This window comes from Dromiciops gliroides, chromosome 4 (assembly GCF_019393635.1).
Source record: "Dromiciops gliroides isolate mDroGli1 chromosome 4, mDroGli1.pri, whole genome shotgun sequence".
Lineage (NCBI taxonomy): Eukaryota > Metazoa > Chordata > Mammalia > Microbiotheria > Microbiotheriidae > Dromiciops > Dromiciops gliroides.
This window is the reverse complement of record NC_057864.1, coordinates 35,060,624-35,077,530: the sequence shown is the minus strand read 5'-3', so window position 1 is coordinate 35,077,530 and position 16,907 is coordinate 35,060,624. Positions and strand designations below refer to the sequence as shown.

General features: G+C 40.1%; 1 protein-coding gene across 9 annotated transcripts in view; it reads right to left on the bottom strand.

Moving 5' to 3' along the window:
- The window catches only part of EVI5 (ecotropic viral integration site 5), a 251,225-nt gene that overhangs the window by 31,136 nt on the left and 203,182 nt on the right, over nt 1-16,907 (bottom strand). The window contains exon 20 of one of the 9 annotated variants that reach the window (XM_044001523.1): nt 7,509-7,518. The exons of 7 other annotated variants lie outside the window; for them this stretch is intronic. In XM_044001523.1, coding sequence (XP_043857458.1) covers nt 7,509-7,518 — 10 coding nt within the window. Of the gene's footprint in view, nt 1-7,508; nt 7,523-16,907 lie in introns of all 9 variants that reach the window. One more of the 9 variants, XM_044001525.1, reaches the window with a different exon arrangement.

The window sequence follows — 16,907 nt, the reverse complement described above, 5'->3', positions numbered from 1 at the left end:
TATTCAGGGCAGGTGTGAGAAGGGTCTTCCTACAACTGGTACACCTGGCTTCATTTCAGTAATGCCTCAATTATTAAAAAAAAAAAAATAGTCCTTTGACACGGAACCAAAGGAAGATGCTGCAATAAGGCTCTGGTGAATTTTATATGCCCACGCTGGTGGACTAGATGAGACTTTCCCAAATCTGGCCCCATTTTACAAAATCTGGGGGGCCCAATCCCCAAAGACATCCTCACTTGCAATACTGCATTATCACAACCGCTTCATTCTGAGGCAAGCCCATATCACAATATTGCTACCCCACAATGATTTACAGTTCCCAGTCTTAAAACAAATTAAGTGTAATCTCTCCCCTTCTCTTGTTTTTTTCCAGTCTTTTTTTTTTTTTTTGAAGAAATAAGTGTTTCTTCACTCTTCTTTCTTCCTGGCTGTTAGGAAGGAAGGCATAGCAGAGGAAGCGCAATTTCCTGATTGTTTGGAAGGCGGGAGTCTCCTTCAGCACCTTCACTGACCCCTGGGGGTTGGGATATATCAACTTTCCCTTTAGCTGCCATGAATCACAGGCTGAGGATTTCTTTGGATAGACTAAGAGGCTGAAATAAGGGGCAGTCAATTTTTTGTACGCTCCATGTATTGTCTAACCACACTAGAGGAAAAGTAAATAGGGTTTTTGTTTTTAGTGGCAAGAATAAGAGAATCAAACTTCAATCTTTTACCAATTAAAATTATGCTGAATATTATTGTACATTCACAACATGATGTCAATTTAGGGGAAAAAACTCTAAAAAGCCCTCATAATTCATAAGACGGAAAAGATTAAGTTTAAATACAAATGAGTTTTAAAGTATGCTTCAGGTTGTATTTAACTATGCCTAAATAGGAAAACAACCCATTGTTCTTCATGTTCTAAGTTTAAGACACTATAACATTAACTACAACCAAAAGGAACTTTTGAAAAATCCCCAAACCAGACCAGAATCAAATTTGCTTATTAATCTGTCATCAAATGAACTACTCTAAAAGCAAAGTCTCCCTAACTGTAATCCACCTGACCCGTCTGAGCTGGCCAAGTCATGGTTTCAAGTTCCCAGAGTTAAGCTTGGTGAACGATTTGAAGATGAGCGAAGTCTCAACTAGGAGCTTAAACAGCTTTCTGGACTATGGATGCTGGTAAACTGTATCACTTCTGCCTTCTGTCGCACCAGGTCATCAGGAGCTACTGTGTAAGAAACGCATTTCATGGCCTTAGACTACTGAGCTGTGAAGTTGGTTTGGCTTGTTTCACCCCAAAAGGGAGCTGAAATAGCAACTCTACCTGTTCATGTCCCTAAATCAGGAACACCTGGCTAACTTTAAGTCTTGGTGACTTAACAGAGAACCATCTACCACACCACTATGCCCTCCCCCTCTATTTTCCCTAGGAGACATACACACTATTATCCCATTTCTTTCTGTTCACAGTTTAGTTAATTTCACCTCAGGCAATCTTCCTAACTTGCACCCCCCCATGATTTTTAGGGACCCTTTCTTTCAACACTTTCTCTTTTCCTTTTCTCTTTTAATTTATTCAGCTCCCTGAGAAAAATCTCTCTCCCACTTAATTCCAGTTGTGAACCAAAAAATGGCCCTAACTACAAGTATAAAACTAGTGCTAGTAATACATTTCATCAAAGAAAATTAAATAAATTTTGATATAGGGGCCATAGGCCTTTACAAACCTTTAATACCTGGTCTTCTTCAGAAGTCACAAGAAAGTATTAGCTACCTCATCTTCCCTTAATTAAACCCGCTTTTTCTCAAGCTGCCCAAGATTAATATTGTTTTAAAATTTATCCTCTATTTCATTTTATGCGATACAAATCTTATTTTTTTTAACCTGCATTATAGATTAGACTTTTATGGTCTAGCCTGGGAATCTGACCAATATTAAGAACATTATTTTTGCTAGAAAATGTGTTCTGAGTTCCCACTGACTTTTTTTGTGTGTGTGTGAGGCAATTGGGGTTTCCCACTGACTTTTAAGTAAACTTGGGGACTGTACTCCCTTTCTAAGTTTATAAGCTGTGGACTCCCTACACATGAACATGTCTCTAGATTCTGGTTCATTCTAGAATCCCTTTTAAGATTTGTTTCAAATTCCATGCCTTCTTTGATTGATTTAATTTCATGATTTTGAAATAAAAAGTTGTGGCAAATAAATTAGCAAAAGTTCTACAAACATGCCATATCACAAGAAGTTTCTTCTCAAACATAAACTTACGAAAGCAGCAATACAGTTACAGAAATAGAACCATTTAGAATTACACTTTCTTAGACTGGCGACCATCATTTTTAGGGAACAAATGGAGAGTTCTGGCATTTGGAAGAGAACTGAGCTAGGGAACTGGGATATTTGTGGACCTGGTGAAAGCCACATAGCTGTGTTCACTGTTCTCAACTGGACCCTCCATTGTAGCAACACAACACAACACAACCCTTTTCCTACTCCTACCAGTGGCTGTTTCAGATTTTCCTTTCCTCAAAAAGCCTTTCTTTCTACCCTCTACAGATCTTGGCTCTTGCTTTACCGCTTGTTATGACTCCCTTCTATTCTACATAATTCCCAATTCTCCCTTTACTCTCTGTGGAAGAGGGGGCCCTCTTCTTTCCAAGACCAATCCCTCTCCAAGTAGCTTTGATCTCATTACCTATAATCTCCTCCAGCAGAATGCTCGCCTCTTTTTATAAACTTTAAATTCTCCCCATCTATACCTTCATACATGCGCCAGTCTTCCCCATCCACTATTTCAAGTTATTGTCCTCTGATTCTCCTCCTTTTTTTCAGCGAAGATCCTAGAAAAAAGCTGTCTATATTCACTTCCTCCACTTCTCCTCTCACTCATTTAACCCCTAGCAACTGGATTCCAATTTTATCAACTCAACTGCAACTGCTCTCTCCAAAGTTACCAATGATTTCTGTAATGGTTGAATCTCAGCTCTTAACTTTCTTGACATCTCTGCAGCAGCCAATCTTGTTGACTAACCTCTCCTCGGTTTTGTTTGGTTTTTAACTGTCTTGGTTCTCCTTTTGCCTTTCTGATTGCTCCTTCTCAGTCTTCTTTACAAACCGCTACAGGATCATACATGTAAAGCTCCGTTTTGGGCTAGCTTCTCTTTTTTTCCTCTATATTCTTTCACTTGGTTATCTTCCATCAGTTTAATTATCATCTCTAAATAGATTGCAGACTTACATATCCAGCCCACTTTCCCCTCCTTAGCTCCAGTCTTACATTACCTACTGTCTGTTGGGCATTTCCATAGATACCCCAACCTCGGCATGTCCAAAAGAGAACTCAGTCTTTCTGCCCCAATCAATCTCTCTTTGGAACTGCCATCCTTCCAGTCACCCATGTTCAAAATCTTGGTGTCCTCTGTCCCCTGTGTATTCCTCCTCACCTCTGCCTTCGTATTCTTGGCTTCTTTCAAGACTCTGCTCAAATGTCACCTTCTGTTGGAGGTACCTCAGTCTTCTCCTCTGAGTGTCTTACATGGACCTCATTACTTGTTATTTCTCCTGTTAGCACGTGAGCTCCTCAAGAACAGTGTTATTACCTCTTGGCCAAATTCTTGCAAAGAGGCTCCAAGATGGGCTCTCAACTTTACACTCCCCACCCCCTCTTCAATCTATCCTCCCAATGGCTGCCAAAGCTCCTTTCCTACAGGGCAGGTTGGACTGTATCATTCCTCCACTCAAATGCCAGTAGTTCCCTGTTACCCTGAGGATCTAATAGAAAGTTCTCTGACATTTTAAGAACCTGCCTTTTGCACAGGTAACACCTTGCTGTCCTCCTCATCCTGGCCTCACTGCTCCCCATTTACAACGTCCCCATGTCCAGTCCACGTATGTTTGTCCTGGTGGATGTCGAGCTTGGGAGGCACCACTTCAACTCTGACACTCAGAATCCCCTGTCTACTTCAAGACCCAGCTCAAGTTCCACCTTCTGCAGGCAGCTTTTCTGGATCCCTGAAGCTGTTAAAGCTTTCACTGTCATAATTATTATGTATTTGCCTTGTTTGTATTTTACATGTCTTCATACATTCATGCTCTCTCTCCTGATAGTATGCAACTTGGAGGGCTTAGGCTGTGGCTAGCACGGTACCGGGGATGTAGGAAGTACATGATAAATGCTTGTTGAGTGACTGATTAAAACACTCCAACAAACAATTCAACTTCCTTCCTAAACATTAATAGCTATTCCTCTTCTTCCGTTTACCATCTGATCATTGTATGTATACCTCGACCTCCTTTTTCTCCATCTACCCTCCCTCCTTTACTGTCCATGTGTTTCTCTTTGTCAACACCCCTCTCCCCCCTCTAGTAGGGCACAGAAGAAAATGGATGTTTAAAACAGGAAATGCATAAAAGATCTCACTATTGCTGTTGATCCATATTTTCCAGCCTCCTAGCTGTGGTATTTTCTCGTGGAATTTTTTTGTTACCTCCACAGGTAAAAAATCATCAGAGGGAAGCAAGGAAATCCAAGATACTGTTACATATTAAGAATGTGGGGGGGGAACTAGGTGGCACAGTGGCTAGAGCACTGGCCCTGGAGTCAGGAGTACCTGAGTTCAAATCTGGACTCAGACACTTAACACTTACTAGCTGTGTGACCCTGGCTGGGCAAGTCACTTAACCTTCACTGCCCTGCAAAAAAAAAAAGAATGTGGGAAGGAGAGGGGATTCATTCCAGCTATGGTGAACAGGTCAAGAAAAAGCATGGAAATGAACAGGGAAGGATGAGAATGAGGGTCAACAGTGGTCCATTCTCACTATAATGAGGAAGATGCGAAAAAGTATTATTTATGAGACAAAGCTGGAAAGTCATAGCTGGCACCTGACTGTAGACCCTAATGTCAATAAGTCCAGTTAAAGTCAGGAGACTTGAAAAATAAATTACTGGTTGATCGCTATGAAGAGACCTCTTTAGGATTTCTTTTTGAACAAAAGTCTAACAATAGTAACAATACTAGCTAGAATTTCTATAGTGTCCACTTTGTACCAGGCACTATGATAAGTGTTTTAAGAATCTTATCTCTTGCTTACTTTCTCAGCAGGTATGAGAGGGAGGGAGAGAATTTGGAACTCAAAATTTAAAAAAAAAATAATGTTAAAAATAAATTAAGGGGCAGCTAGGTGGCACAGTGGATAAAGCACCAGCCCGGGATTCAGGAGTACCTGAGTTCAAATCCAGCCTCAGACACTTGACACTTACTAGCTGTGTGACCTTAACCCCCATTGCCCCGGAAAAAATTTTTTTTTAAATTAAATGTTTATTAAAAAAAAAAGAAGAATAATGAAGAGGCACTGAAATAAATATTTTGAATGAGTAAAAATCACAACCACCCCAGTAGACAGGATAATAATGGGTATTACCCCCAGTTCTACAGATGAGGAAACTGAGGCAAATGGATTCAAGAGATTTGTCTGAGCCACTTAGTTAAGTGACTTGTTTAAGGTTACATAGCTATTAAGTGACTTGAAGCTGTATTTGAACTCAAGTCTTCCAGGCTCCAGGTCCAGTGCTCTGTGCACTATGATGCCACCTAAATGCCTCATGGACTGAGCCATTCTTCTTCCTGGTTAGCTCTTGGTGATCTCGGGTATCCTGTCGTTACAAGCCTTAAGGCCTCTTTCTCTGAGTGAGTAAACTCTCTACTTGTTTCTGTATTATGAATGAACAGGTGAAAAAGCATATTTTTGTGAATGATAGATAGATGGCCAGTCTTGAAATCAGGAAGATGTCGCTTCCCGCCTGGCCCCTGAGTGAGGGGCAGCCTCCCAGTGCCCCAGGCGCCTCTCTTGGATTATAAATAAGAGAAGTGCTGCTGATCTGCATCACTGAGAGGAGTTTCCACATGGGGAGCTTCTGATACACTGATGAGGTCTTAGGTCTGGGCCAAAAAAAAAATTGTAAGAGACAAAACACAACAAATAGGAACCTTTTACAAGCCTGGGGTAGTGAAGGAAAGGTGATATTTTGGGCCATCTCCTCTAGTGTTGGTAGGACAGACCAGCTGCAAGGGTGCCGCTGCAGCAGGACAGTTCTGCCACAGTGCCCTTCACAATCAGTGGGCCAGCCCGTGCTGCTTTTCTAGCGGTGGTGAGAGACGACATGGAGTCATTTACTGGACTGCGGCTCAGGACTGAGCCCACGTGACAGGGTATCTAGACAAGGCTGGCCCTATCAGCACACAGGGGACACCCCTTTGCTCCCTCAGCACCAAGAGGTCTGTGCTCTCTTTGGCTAGGTACGCCATTACTGTTGGACACACTTGACAAGAAATGTTTTTTTTGAAATCTGGCATCTCTGCTCCAAACTGGGTAGGCTCTGAATGTGATTTTGATCATCCCTGCCTTCCCCAATGGCATATAACCCGAGATTCACAGATGGTCTACAGTGTCACTGCTGAAACAAAGTCCATGCACCCAGCCAGGTATTCCCTCTGGGGATGAGTCCTGGGCAAGCCTGCATGGCTGAACCATTGTCTTTAGCCACTGACACTGGAAATAAACTGAACCATTCTGGAAGTAAATGTTAACTGGTTATTAGAACACAGTAGCTAGAAATATCTACATTAAGATGGAACAGCATCTCTAGAGGATTCTAATTATACCAAATCGTCAAATGTCCGGATTTTAATGTCATAAGCTACATCTACATTATGTCCAAAGACTTGCCACGTCTGCTTAAAGCAAAGAAAATCAGTTGTCTTCAGATATAAGGAAATGTTGACATTCCCTAGAAGCGTCCATCATTAAAAGACTTTGAAATAAACAAGGTGTACAACTGCTTTAAAATTTATTTTGTTGCTTAGCAGTTTTCTTTCAAGTACGAGAATTCAATTAAAATGGCAACAGTTAAGTTATTTTTAAGCAAAAGAAACTGCATTTTTTTAGGATATTTTTCACGATATTGTCAGTGCAGATCACATCTCTCCAATGACCTGGTCTCTCCAAGAATCTGGACAGCTGAGCTCTTCAAGACTGGCTGGAAGGATCCTCCAGCCAAAAGCCACACAGGGCTTTAGCACCCAGGGTCACTTCCAAACCTAACTTCAATAAAGCCAACAAAATTCCTTTTCTGGCCAATAGGTTAAAAAGCACAGCTGCAAAGGTTTCTTTTCAACTTCCACATGTTTATTGATTACTAAGAGTTAATTAAAAAATCAATTTGTTATTAAGCAAAGAATTTGCACAAAACTCTAATTTATGCCACCTGTATGTGTTGTAAGTTTGGCATATAAAAAATCACCACTTAGTGAACAAATATAATTTAAAAATATGCATTTATTCTTGGCACAAGGTGATGCAATGTTTGAAAAGAAAAACACTGAAGTGTTGATTTGATTAGTCTTTTTCTCCCTTCACAAATTCTGAAGTGAGAAACAGGCAGTTTAATGCAGAGTAGCAACAGGTACTCGGAAAGCATTCTATTAGCATAAGACTAAACAATAGACTATTTCCTTACCTGATGCGGACTGCCTCATTAGGTTAAGCATGAGAGAAAGACAGAGTAAGAAAGTCAAAATATTGAGAGGGGAAGTCATTCTGGCAGCAATTTTTCATCCATTTTGCACCAGCTCCAATCTCATGGAGGTTAGAATTGAGAACTTCCTGACTGGTTTCAAGTAACACAAACTATTTCAGAAGCTAGCACAAAAACACATAATTCACAAAGGAAGACTGTTAATGAAAATATAACTAGAGAACTGCAAAGCAGTTAGTTAGTGCAAGAGCACTAAATAATGAGAACCAGGAAGGCACCATCCTCATAGCCTGGATGGGTGTAGCTTATGACAGTCAACAGTCTATAAAACCATTTAGACCATAAAAATGACTAATTAGAAACTGGAGTGGACATCAGGCAGTAGTAACTTATTTTTATGAAAACCTGTCTCTTTCGATTTACCTTGGATTGAATCTGAAGACCATCACTCTTTGGGAACTACAACCAAAGACGACCTTTCTCAGTTAAGTAAATGTTTGTTGACTGGTAAGATGCAGAAACAACTTGCATTTATTTATGGAGGTGGAACCCAATATATGGAGAAGAGGCTTGTTTGTTTGTTTTTTTAAACTTTCTTTAGTATAGTTTCTTATTTGAGCAGGGCAATCTTCCTTTAAGATAAAAGGACAGACGAGACTTGTTTCTGAGGATTGCCTCATTGTAACATGGACTTTTTTTTTTACATTTTTCTTTGTGGGTTCTCAATACAAGTTCTTGACCAAAATTCATAGTCCCAAATCTGTGCTGAGACTGTGCCCTTTGGGAGCAGGAGGTTTTTTTCCCTTCTATCAATCGAGGGGGACATCCAGACTGGTTTCAGTACAGTTAATTGTCTACTTCCTTTTAATATATTACAGGGTAATGGCAACTTTGAGTTTTAAGAGTTCAGGGATGATTTTAAACTTAATTACGAAGACAAAGCAGAAAGAGTGAAACCAAAGTAATGTATTATCTCCCTCACCAGATTTAACAACTAAGGGTAACAGAATTGTGCTGAAGACTAACAATTCTTGAGATTCAAAAGAACAAGAGGAAGGCCTAAATTGGGTATTTTGAAAGACAATCAATCCACAACAAAGTGGAAAAAAGTCATCCACACAGAGAAAAAAACCCCTAACCAAACGAACTCTGATCATACTAGACAGGGTATAAACCATAGAAGTGCGTCACGTGATACCAAGTGAACAGTTGCAGTAAATTTCCAAGATTGACTCATATGAGATTATAAAGCACACATCAGTACATCTGGGTTCTACATCTTCTCAATCCCTTCAAAACATCATGTTACAGCTTTTGAAATTTAAGAGATACACTTTGAATGTTCCTATAAATTCCTAAACAATATTTGAAACAAGAAACATGATTTCCATCTGACAGCTTATTTCACTTCTATTGTTTAAACCTGAAATTCTAAATTTGAGACTTCATGGGTTCCCCTCCAAAAAACCCAACAGATTTTGGTCAGTCAATTATGTTGGGTTCTTAAGAACCCATTTTAGACCCCCCCACACTTTAGACTTTTCAGTTCTCAAAAACCAAAATGTGAATAGGAAATGAAATGCTAAATTTGTGCTCTATTATCAGCTTCTCCAGAAACTGTATTGTAAACGTGACAGATTAAAACCAGCAGTAAGCATTCAGACCAAAAGGTTTCCAGTGAATCAGAACAGGAAACCAATAAAAGCGATCAATGGGAGGTCATGACTTTTTGAACATTACACTCCCTACACAGACAAAAGCTACAGCTATGTAGTCTAATTAAGCTCTAAAAAACTGTAGCAAAAGTATGATTGAAGTAATAATTTTAAAAATGTTTGTACTAAGAAATGTTTTTACATTTCAACCTGGTTTAGCCACCAGAAAGTCTGACAAGACACATCTGAGAAATACAAACTATGATTCCTTTATAAAGAATTTTTACAAGTTATGTATAAAAGTACATGCACAAGTCTATTTTTTAAAAATCAGGGTTTTCTGGAGTAGGAGAGAAGTATTCTAAATACCTTAATTCCCAAAGCCCCTAAAGAACTGGAGTCTAAAGCTACTTAGAATCTTTAAAATGATAGGGGGAGGGAACTAACAAAAGGGGATTTTGAAAGGTTTTTTTCCCCCCTCCCAAAACACCCAACTAAAATCATTTGGACAAATGAAATACTGTGATCATGGACCCTCTTCCTGCTAGCTGACACATAAAAGCAATTGAAACCTTCATTATTCAGAAGGCACAAAGTGGTTCTGAGGCTAGGAATATATATAAACATATATATGTAAATTTACGACCAATTACAGGAAATAAATCACTTCACATTTCTTTCACTCAGAATGACATCAAAGGCTACATAGATTTCATCTGATTTGACTTTGTTTTAGTTGAAAAAATTAGGAAAAATTCAAGTAGCATCCATCAGCCAATGTGAACCCTTTACCTACTTAGAGTGAACACTGACAAGGTGTCTGTCTATTAAATATTAGCACAACAGTTTGTGGAAATTTTGTTTTGTTTTGTTTTTTTGGTGAGGCAATTGGGATTAAGTGACTTGCCCAGGGTCACACAGCTAGTAAGTGTCAAGTGTCTGAGGCCGGATTTGAACTCAGGTACTCCTGACTCCAGGGCCGGTGCTCATTGCGCCACCTAGCTGCCCCTAGCTTGTGGAAATTTTAAAATAATTTAAAATATTTTAATTAAATAAATAAAATATGCCATATAACAACCTCTATTTGTAACTGGATTTATTTATTACCATAAAACCAACCACATTTAAAAAGCAAACGGTGTCAGTGTCATCTTATTATAAAGTTTATAGTGCTCCAAGGTTTACAACATACTTTGAAGTGGGTGCTATTACTATTCCTATTTGATGGAGATGGAAACTCAGATTAAGCAACTTGTTCACAGTCAAGAAAATACCTGAGGGGGATCTGAACTCAGGTCTTCTGGTCTAGCATACTCTTTTTTTTTTTTTTGTGGGGCAATGAAGGTTAAGTGACTTGCCCAGGGTCACACAGCTAGTAAATGTCAAGTGTCGGAGGCCAGATTTGAATTCAGGTCCTCCTCAGGTCCTGCTTTATCCACTGTGCCACCTAGCTGCCCCTGGTCCAGCATACTCTTAACTACACTACAAAGATGTGAGGATCATCCTCTGCCCATAACTCTAGACTAGTTCCAGGGAGGATATTTTTAAGATAAGTGACCACAAGGTACTATGACTGATGTGGCAAGGACTCACCTACCGTACTATTATTCTTGATTCTACTAATTTAGTAACAGGACAGTTCTATCCTTGTCACCCCCTTCCCTGTATGCTGAGTTTCCATGAATATACTCTTTCATTTCCATCTAATCACATTATTTCCCCTGGACTTTCATAAATGTAAACTCTCAAATTAGCCTATTGCCAATTTTGTTGTTGTTGTTGTTATTTTTTCCCTCCAGGGGCCAGAAGGAACAAGTTTCAGAGATCTCTTCCCTCGGCCTAATTCCCACTAGGCCATGGACCCCCTCAATTCTTAATCACTCTCCTCCCCAATACCCACGACAGCCAGAGGTAACCCAGAAGTTTTCTCCACCCGGATCCTTGGGCCTAATACTCCCTTCCCAGGAGTCAGAGACAGGACCGCTCATATTCACTTGGATCAAAAGATCACAGGAGGCTAGCCTTTCCAACAACCCTGTGGCTGTGCTCTCTTGTGTGGGTCATCTCCTTTCAGGAGAATCAAACTTCTTTTAATGTCAGGACGTTGTATCCCTGGCTTTTATTATACTGCTTACTTAAAACACACTGAATGCTTAAAAAAATGCTTGTCCAGTCCAGTCCATTCCTTGTCCTTGGGGGATGAAATGTCTTGTCCCTCTCCTTATCTCCCCCAGTTCCTGGGGCTGTACCATGTGCACAGTAGTTACTCAAAGTATGTGCTGGTTATTTTATTGATGATACTTGTCCTAATGATCAAATGACAAAACAGCTGTAAAAATATGCTGCAAAACATAATGTGCAATGCATGGATTCTCAGAGATCTGCTTCAGAGTGGCAAAGCAGGAATTGGAAGTTGACAAACCCAAGGTATCATTACCCACTTCAGTCCCATTTGGCACCATGTCTAGGTGAGCTTCTCACGTCCAACCATTGGAAGAGCACCATCTTTTTGATGACAGCATGTGATGAGGCTCACTCCTGAATTCAGCTCTACACACAAAACTAAATTTCTATGGATTGCAGAGAGTGTAAAGACTGTGTGAGATGTAAAGGCCCAGTTTCTTTATTACTTTTAGTCTAAGTGGGACTCAACCCCTGGCATCCGCACGGTGCTCTAGAAAAATGAAGATTTTTTTTTTACATGTTTTCCAGGCAAGAGTACTACCTTTATCACCTAGAGAAAAACAGGTAATGGGCCCATCTCTCAGTATTCACGAAAGAGTGCCCTCATCTACTTGGCCATGTGAGAATTATCTTATTTTAAAAAGAAAGGCATTCTAAAATCTTAGGCAATCTTTTAAAGCAAACAACAACAACAACAAAAACCAAAAACAAAACCCCAAACCCCAAACCCCAAACAATACTCATTTGAGCTGTCCACTGACATCTTGTATCTGGTTTATCTCCAACAGTAATACTAGTATGACTACCTATTGGTGTCAAATTTTGAATGGCCAGAGATAAAGATATGAGACACAACAGAAATGATTATTTTAATCATCAGAAAATATTTGGGATAAAAGCTTTAGTAATTATTTATTCATATTCTTTTCTGATTTGATTTTATCACTGGGAAAAAAAACCCCACTAAAGAAGAGGCATGACCGAATGGTCAATGCAGCTTTGCTGCTGTACCCCAAGGTCCTTCCCTAGGGGTGGTCTCCCCATTAGACTGGGAGCTCTTGCAGAGCAAAGACCATCTCACTTCTCTATCTGTATCCTAAGTTTTCAGCACAGGGCTTTCTTTGCACATAGTAAGCACTTAATAAATTATTCATTCTTTATATTAAAGAGTGATTGGAGACAAAAATGTAGTATTTTTCGCAGGTTAAGGGCACAAACTTTCTAAGTTCAACATGTGCAGTAAGAATCTAAATCCTGATAGACAGAATATTCAGAAAGAAAATATACTTGATGTCACTGAACCACAAGATAAGCTTCTGAACATGCAAGGCTTGTTCCTCTCCCTCCCCTTCATCCTGGGGAGCTCAGAGGCTGCTGTCTTAAGATTGGATGCTTGTAAACCACATGACCTTGTGAATGCTATCTTATCATATCACAGGTTCCTCAGACTGACCACAACCACTTAAATCAGACAGGCAGCAAAGCAACTCCTGGTCTCTGACGAGTCCTGGGAGAGCAACATTTTTGCCTCTCCAGTGCCCTTGCATTACTGTTGTTTGTGGGGAGTGAAAATCTGATTATCTCATGTCCAACTGCATCGGTGAGATAGGGTGCGTGAAAAGCACATGATTTACTGCACCAAACAATTCCAACCACATTCTCAAGTTCTTCATTTTTGTAAATCTGAGAGCTAACTGTGCATCTTACCGAGTCCTGGTCAGTGACAGCAGGAGTTAGAGCAGAGTACATTTTCAAAGTAATCCATTTGGAGAGAATGCCAATGCAAGGAAAATGATATTTAAAATAGCACTTGTTGACCCTCCTTGAGTAAGTTATTTGGAATGAGAGAAAAGTTCTTTTTTTCTCCAGATGCTTCACCATTTCCAGATCTTAAAGTCCTATCTAAAAAGTGTGTGTGTGTGTGTGTGTGTGTGTGTGTGTGTGTGTTTATAAGAGCCTGGGTTTTTTTATATGAAGAAATGTCTCCTTTATTGTACGCAGTAGGACAGGAGTTTAACATAAAAACTCTAATTTCCATAATCTATTTTGTAAAGATAGAGAAAATGTTCAAGTTACCATTGAACGCTGCTTTATTAAAAATCTTCTGCACCAGAGCTTCAAATACAAATCCAAGTGTGTTTTTAAAAGGTCAAAGAATAGGACATTATTATTTTTTAAAATTTTAAAATTTTTTTAGTGAGGCAATTGGGGTTAAGTGACTTGCCCAGGGTCACACAGCTAATAAGTGTGTATTAAGTGTCTGAGGCCGGATTTGAACTCAGGTCCTTCTGAATCCAGGGCTGGTGCTCTATCCACTGCGCCATCTAGCTGCCCCAATAGGACATTATTTTCAGACTCTAAATGGTCCACAGAATTTCTAGCATCACTAATTTCCACCAATTCAGATTAGCCTTTTCTACTATTAGGTTGGATTTAGAATCATAAACTTTGAAGCCTATGTAATTGGCCAGCCCACAAGCACTATCTATCAAACACTGCCCTAAGCACTGAGGAGGCAAAGAAAGGCCACGAACAGTCCCTGTAGGAAGGAGGTTTGAAGATCATCTGTCTAGTCTAATCTCATTTTACAATCCCAGAGAAGTTAGAAATGCGTGTCCTGGGTCACACTGACTCTGGCCTCCCTGGCCAGCTGCATTCTTCTTCCATGTGACTGCCTCTGGTTCTACAGGTTAATTACCAATATTCCACAGAGCAAGAGAACACTGAGACACAAACTTAAAAAAAAAAAAAAGATGTCTTAGCATCACACATTTATAGAGTGCACTGCAGTTTACAAATATTTCTCTGATGATAAATGTTTGATGACTGCTTGGTTACTGTAGATTATGCAAATATGATCTTTTAATAGATGAAGAAGAAATGGAGGCCAAGAGAAGTGATGTAACTTGTCCAAGAACCCCTCGTGCTGTGATCTGTGCTCCCTCTTTATAGGACAGGCCGTGTGGCTTGGAAAAGAGCCAGGGCCCCAAAGTCAGGAGACCTGGGGCTGACCCTGTCTCTGACACTCACTGCCTTAGTTTCTGCCACTGTATTGATGTCACCTTGTACTCCCCAGCTTAACTCTCTCGGTGACTGCATCGGCTCCTGGCTGACTGATTCCCAGAATCCTATCCAGGTCTCACTTCTCTCCTGGAACTCCTTCTCAGCTACTTTTGCTGGCTCTTCATCCACTTCTGTACCTGCGACAGATGAAGGGACAGGCCTGGACCCTGTCCTGGGCCTTCTTTCTCCCCACTCTTTCATTTGCTGACCTCCTCGGCTCTCATGGGTCTAATGACCCTTTGTACATAGACAACTCCTAGATGTAGATTCATTTCTTTCTTGAGTTCCAGTAGCATATCAGCCACTGCCTACTGGGCACTTCAAACAGAATACTCAACATATCCAGTGTGGAATTCACTATCTTTCCTTTCCAAATTCACAGTTCCTCGGAATCTCCCTGTTTCTCTTGAGTCACCATTCTTTCAAGTCTCCCAGGTTTGCAACTCTGCCCTTATCTTTGACTCCTTACTCTATCTTACCCTGCAACTCTAATCAGCTGTCAAATCTTGTCATTTCGCCCTTCACAGCATCTCTCATATCTGATCCCTTCTTTTACTCCCACAGTCACTACCCTAGTGAGACCTTCACCCCCTCTTGCCTTGCTGATGGCAAGAGCCTTGTGTCTTCCCCATGTCGAATCCATCTTCCAGAGCTCTGAAGAAGTGATTTTCACAGAACACATGCTGTTTGTGGCATGAACATCCCAGTAACTCCCCACTGCCTCGAGAATACAATTTCTGCCTCGCACTTGAAGACCTGTGCAACCTGGTCCCTATCTACCTTTCCAATGTTATTACCCATTACTTCCTTTCCTAGATTTGTGGTCTAGCCAAATTAGCCCCCTTGCTTTTTCTCCCATGAAATGCTCCATCCCCGTCCTCTACACTGAGGACAAACCTCCCTCATTAGGGAGATGTGATGTCTCCCCCAATTAGAATGGGAACTCTGAGGGCATGTACTCTTTCTTTCTGTATATGTGTGTATACACATATTTATACACACAAATATATATATATATATACACACATACATGCACATATAGATATACAGATATATACACATGCATATACATATATCCACATCCCCCCCCACCCCGTGCTTAGCATACACTTAGGGCTTAATTAAATGCTTGCCCGTTATATTTCATCAGAATCCTGTGTTTCCATCAAGGCTCAGTTTTCACTGCATGGGGTACAAGGAGAGATTTGGTAGAAGGGTAAAGTTTAGAGAGAAAGATAATGACTTCTTTCTGACATGCTGAGTTTGAGGTATCTCTGAGACATTCAACAAGCTTCTGTCCAAATAAAATGAATGCATGTAGGACAAGGGAAGCTTGAATAAGAAGAAATAATTTTTTGCATCAGACTTCTCAGGTAAAGGCTTGGTATCTATCTAGACAACCACCATGTATGTATATATGTATATGTATGTTTTAAATATATAAATATACATACATACATACATATATAAATACACACACAAACCAAAAGCCATTCCACAATAAATGGTCAAAGGATATGAAAAAATCTCCAAAAAAATAACAAGCTATTAACAACCATATGAAAGAAGGCTCCAAATCACTAATAATAAGAGATAAAAATCAAAATACTCGTCAAGTTTTGCCTCTCGCCCAACAAACTGGCAAAGATGACAAGAGCTGGGAATAGTCAATGTGGGAGGGGTGTGGGAAGACAGGAACACCAGGGCACTGTTGGTGGAGCTGCGAGTCAGAGTCAGCTTCACCGCTCTGGAAAGGGATAGGGAGCTATGCCATTAAAGTGATTTGCACATCTATACTCTTTAACCTGAAGATTCAACTACTAGGCATATATGCCAAGAGTGTCGTGGATAAAAAAGAAGCCCCCCCCACAGCAGTACTTTGTATGTAAAGAATTGGAAACAAAGTATCTGCCCACCCACTGGGGAATGATTAAGCAAACTGTCATGCCGGAATATGACTGTGCTGTAAGAGATGGTGAATATGATGAATACAGAGAAGATTCACATGAAGTGATGCATAATGAAGGAAGCAGAACCAAGAAAACAACATAAATGATGACAACAATTTAAATGGAAAGAATCAGCACAAAAGAATCAAAAATGAATGTTGCAAAATTACAAATAATAAGAACGACCCTAAAGAAGAAACACGAGAAGACCCTCCCACCCCATCTGTTTGCAGAGGAGGGAGATCCATGGATGTGTGATGTTGCATATATTTTTAGACTTCTTGGATATATTGTTTTGCCTCTTTTTCCCACTTTTCTTTTATAAGATCACTTTCTGGAAGAGGAAAGAGGGAAAAAGGAAGGAAACGTGCATTTATTAAGCACCCACTATGTGACAGACGCTATGCTAAGCATTTTACAATTATTTCATTTGAACCTCACAACAATCCTGGCAAATAGGTACTATTATTGTCTCCAATTTACAGATGAAGAAACTGAGGCAGGCAGAGGTTAAGTGACTTGCCCAGAGT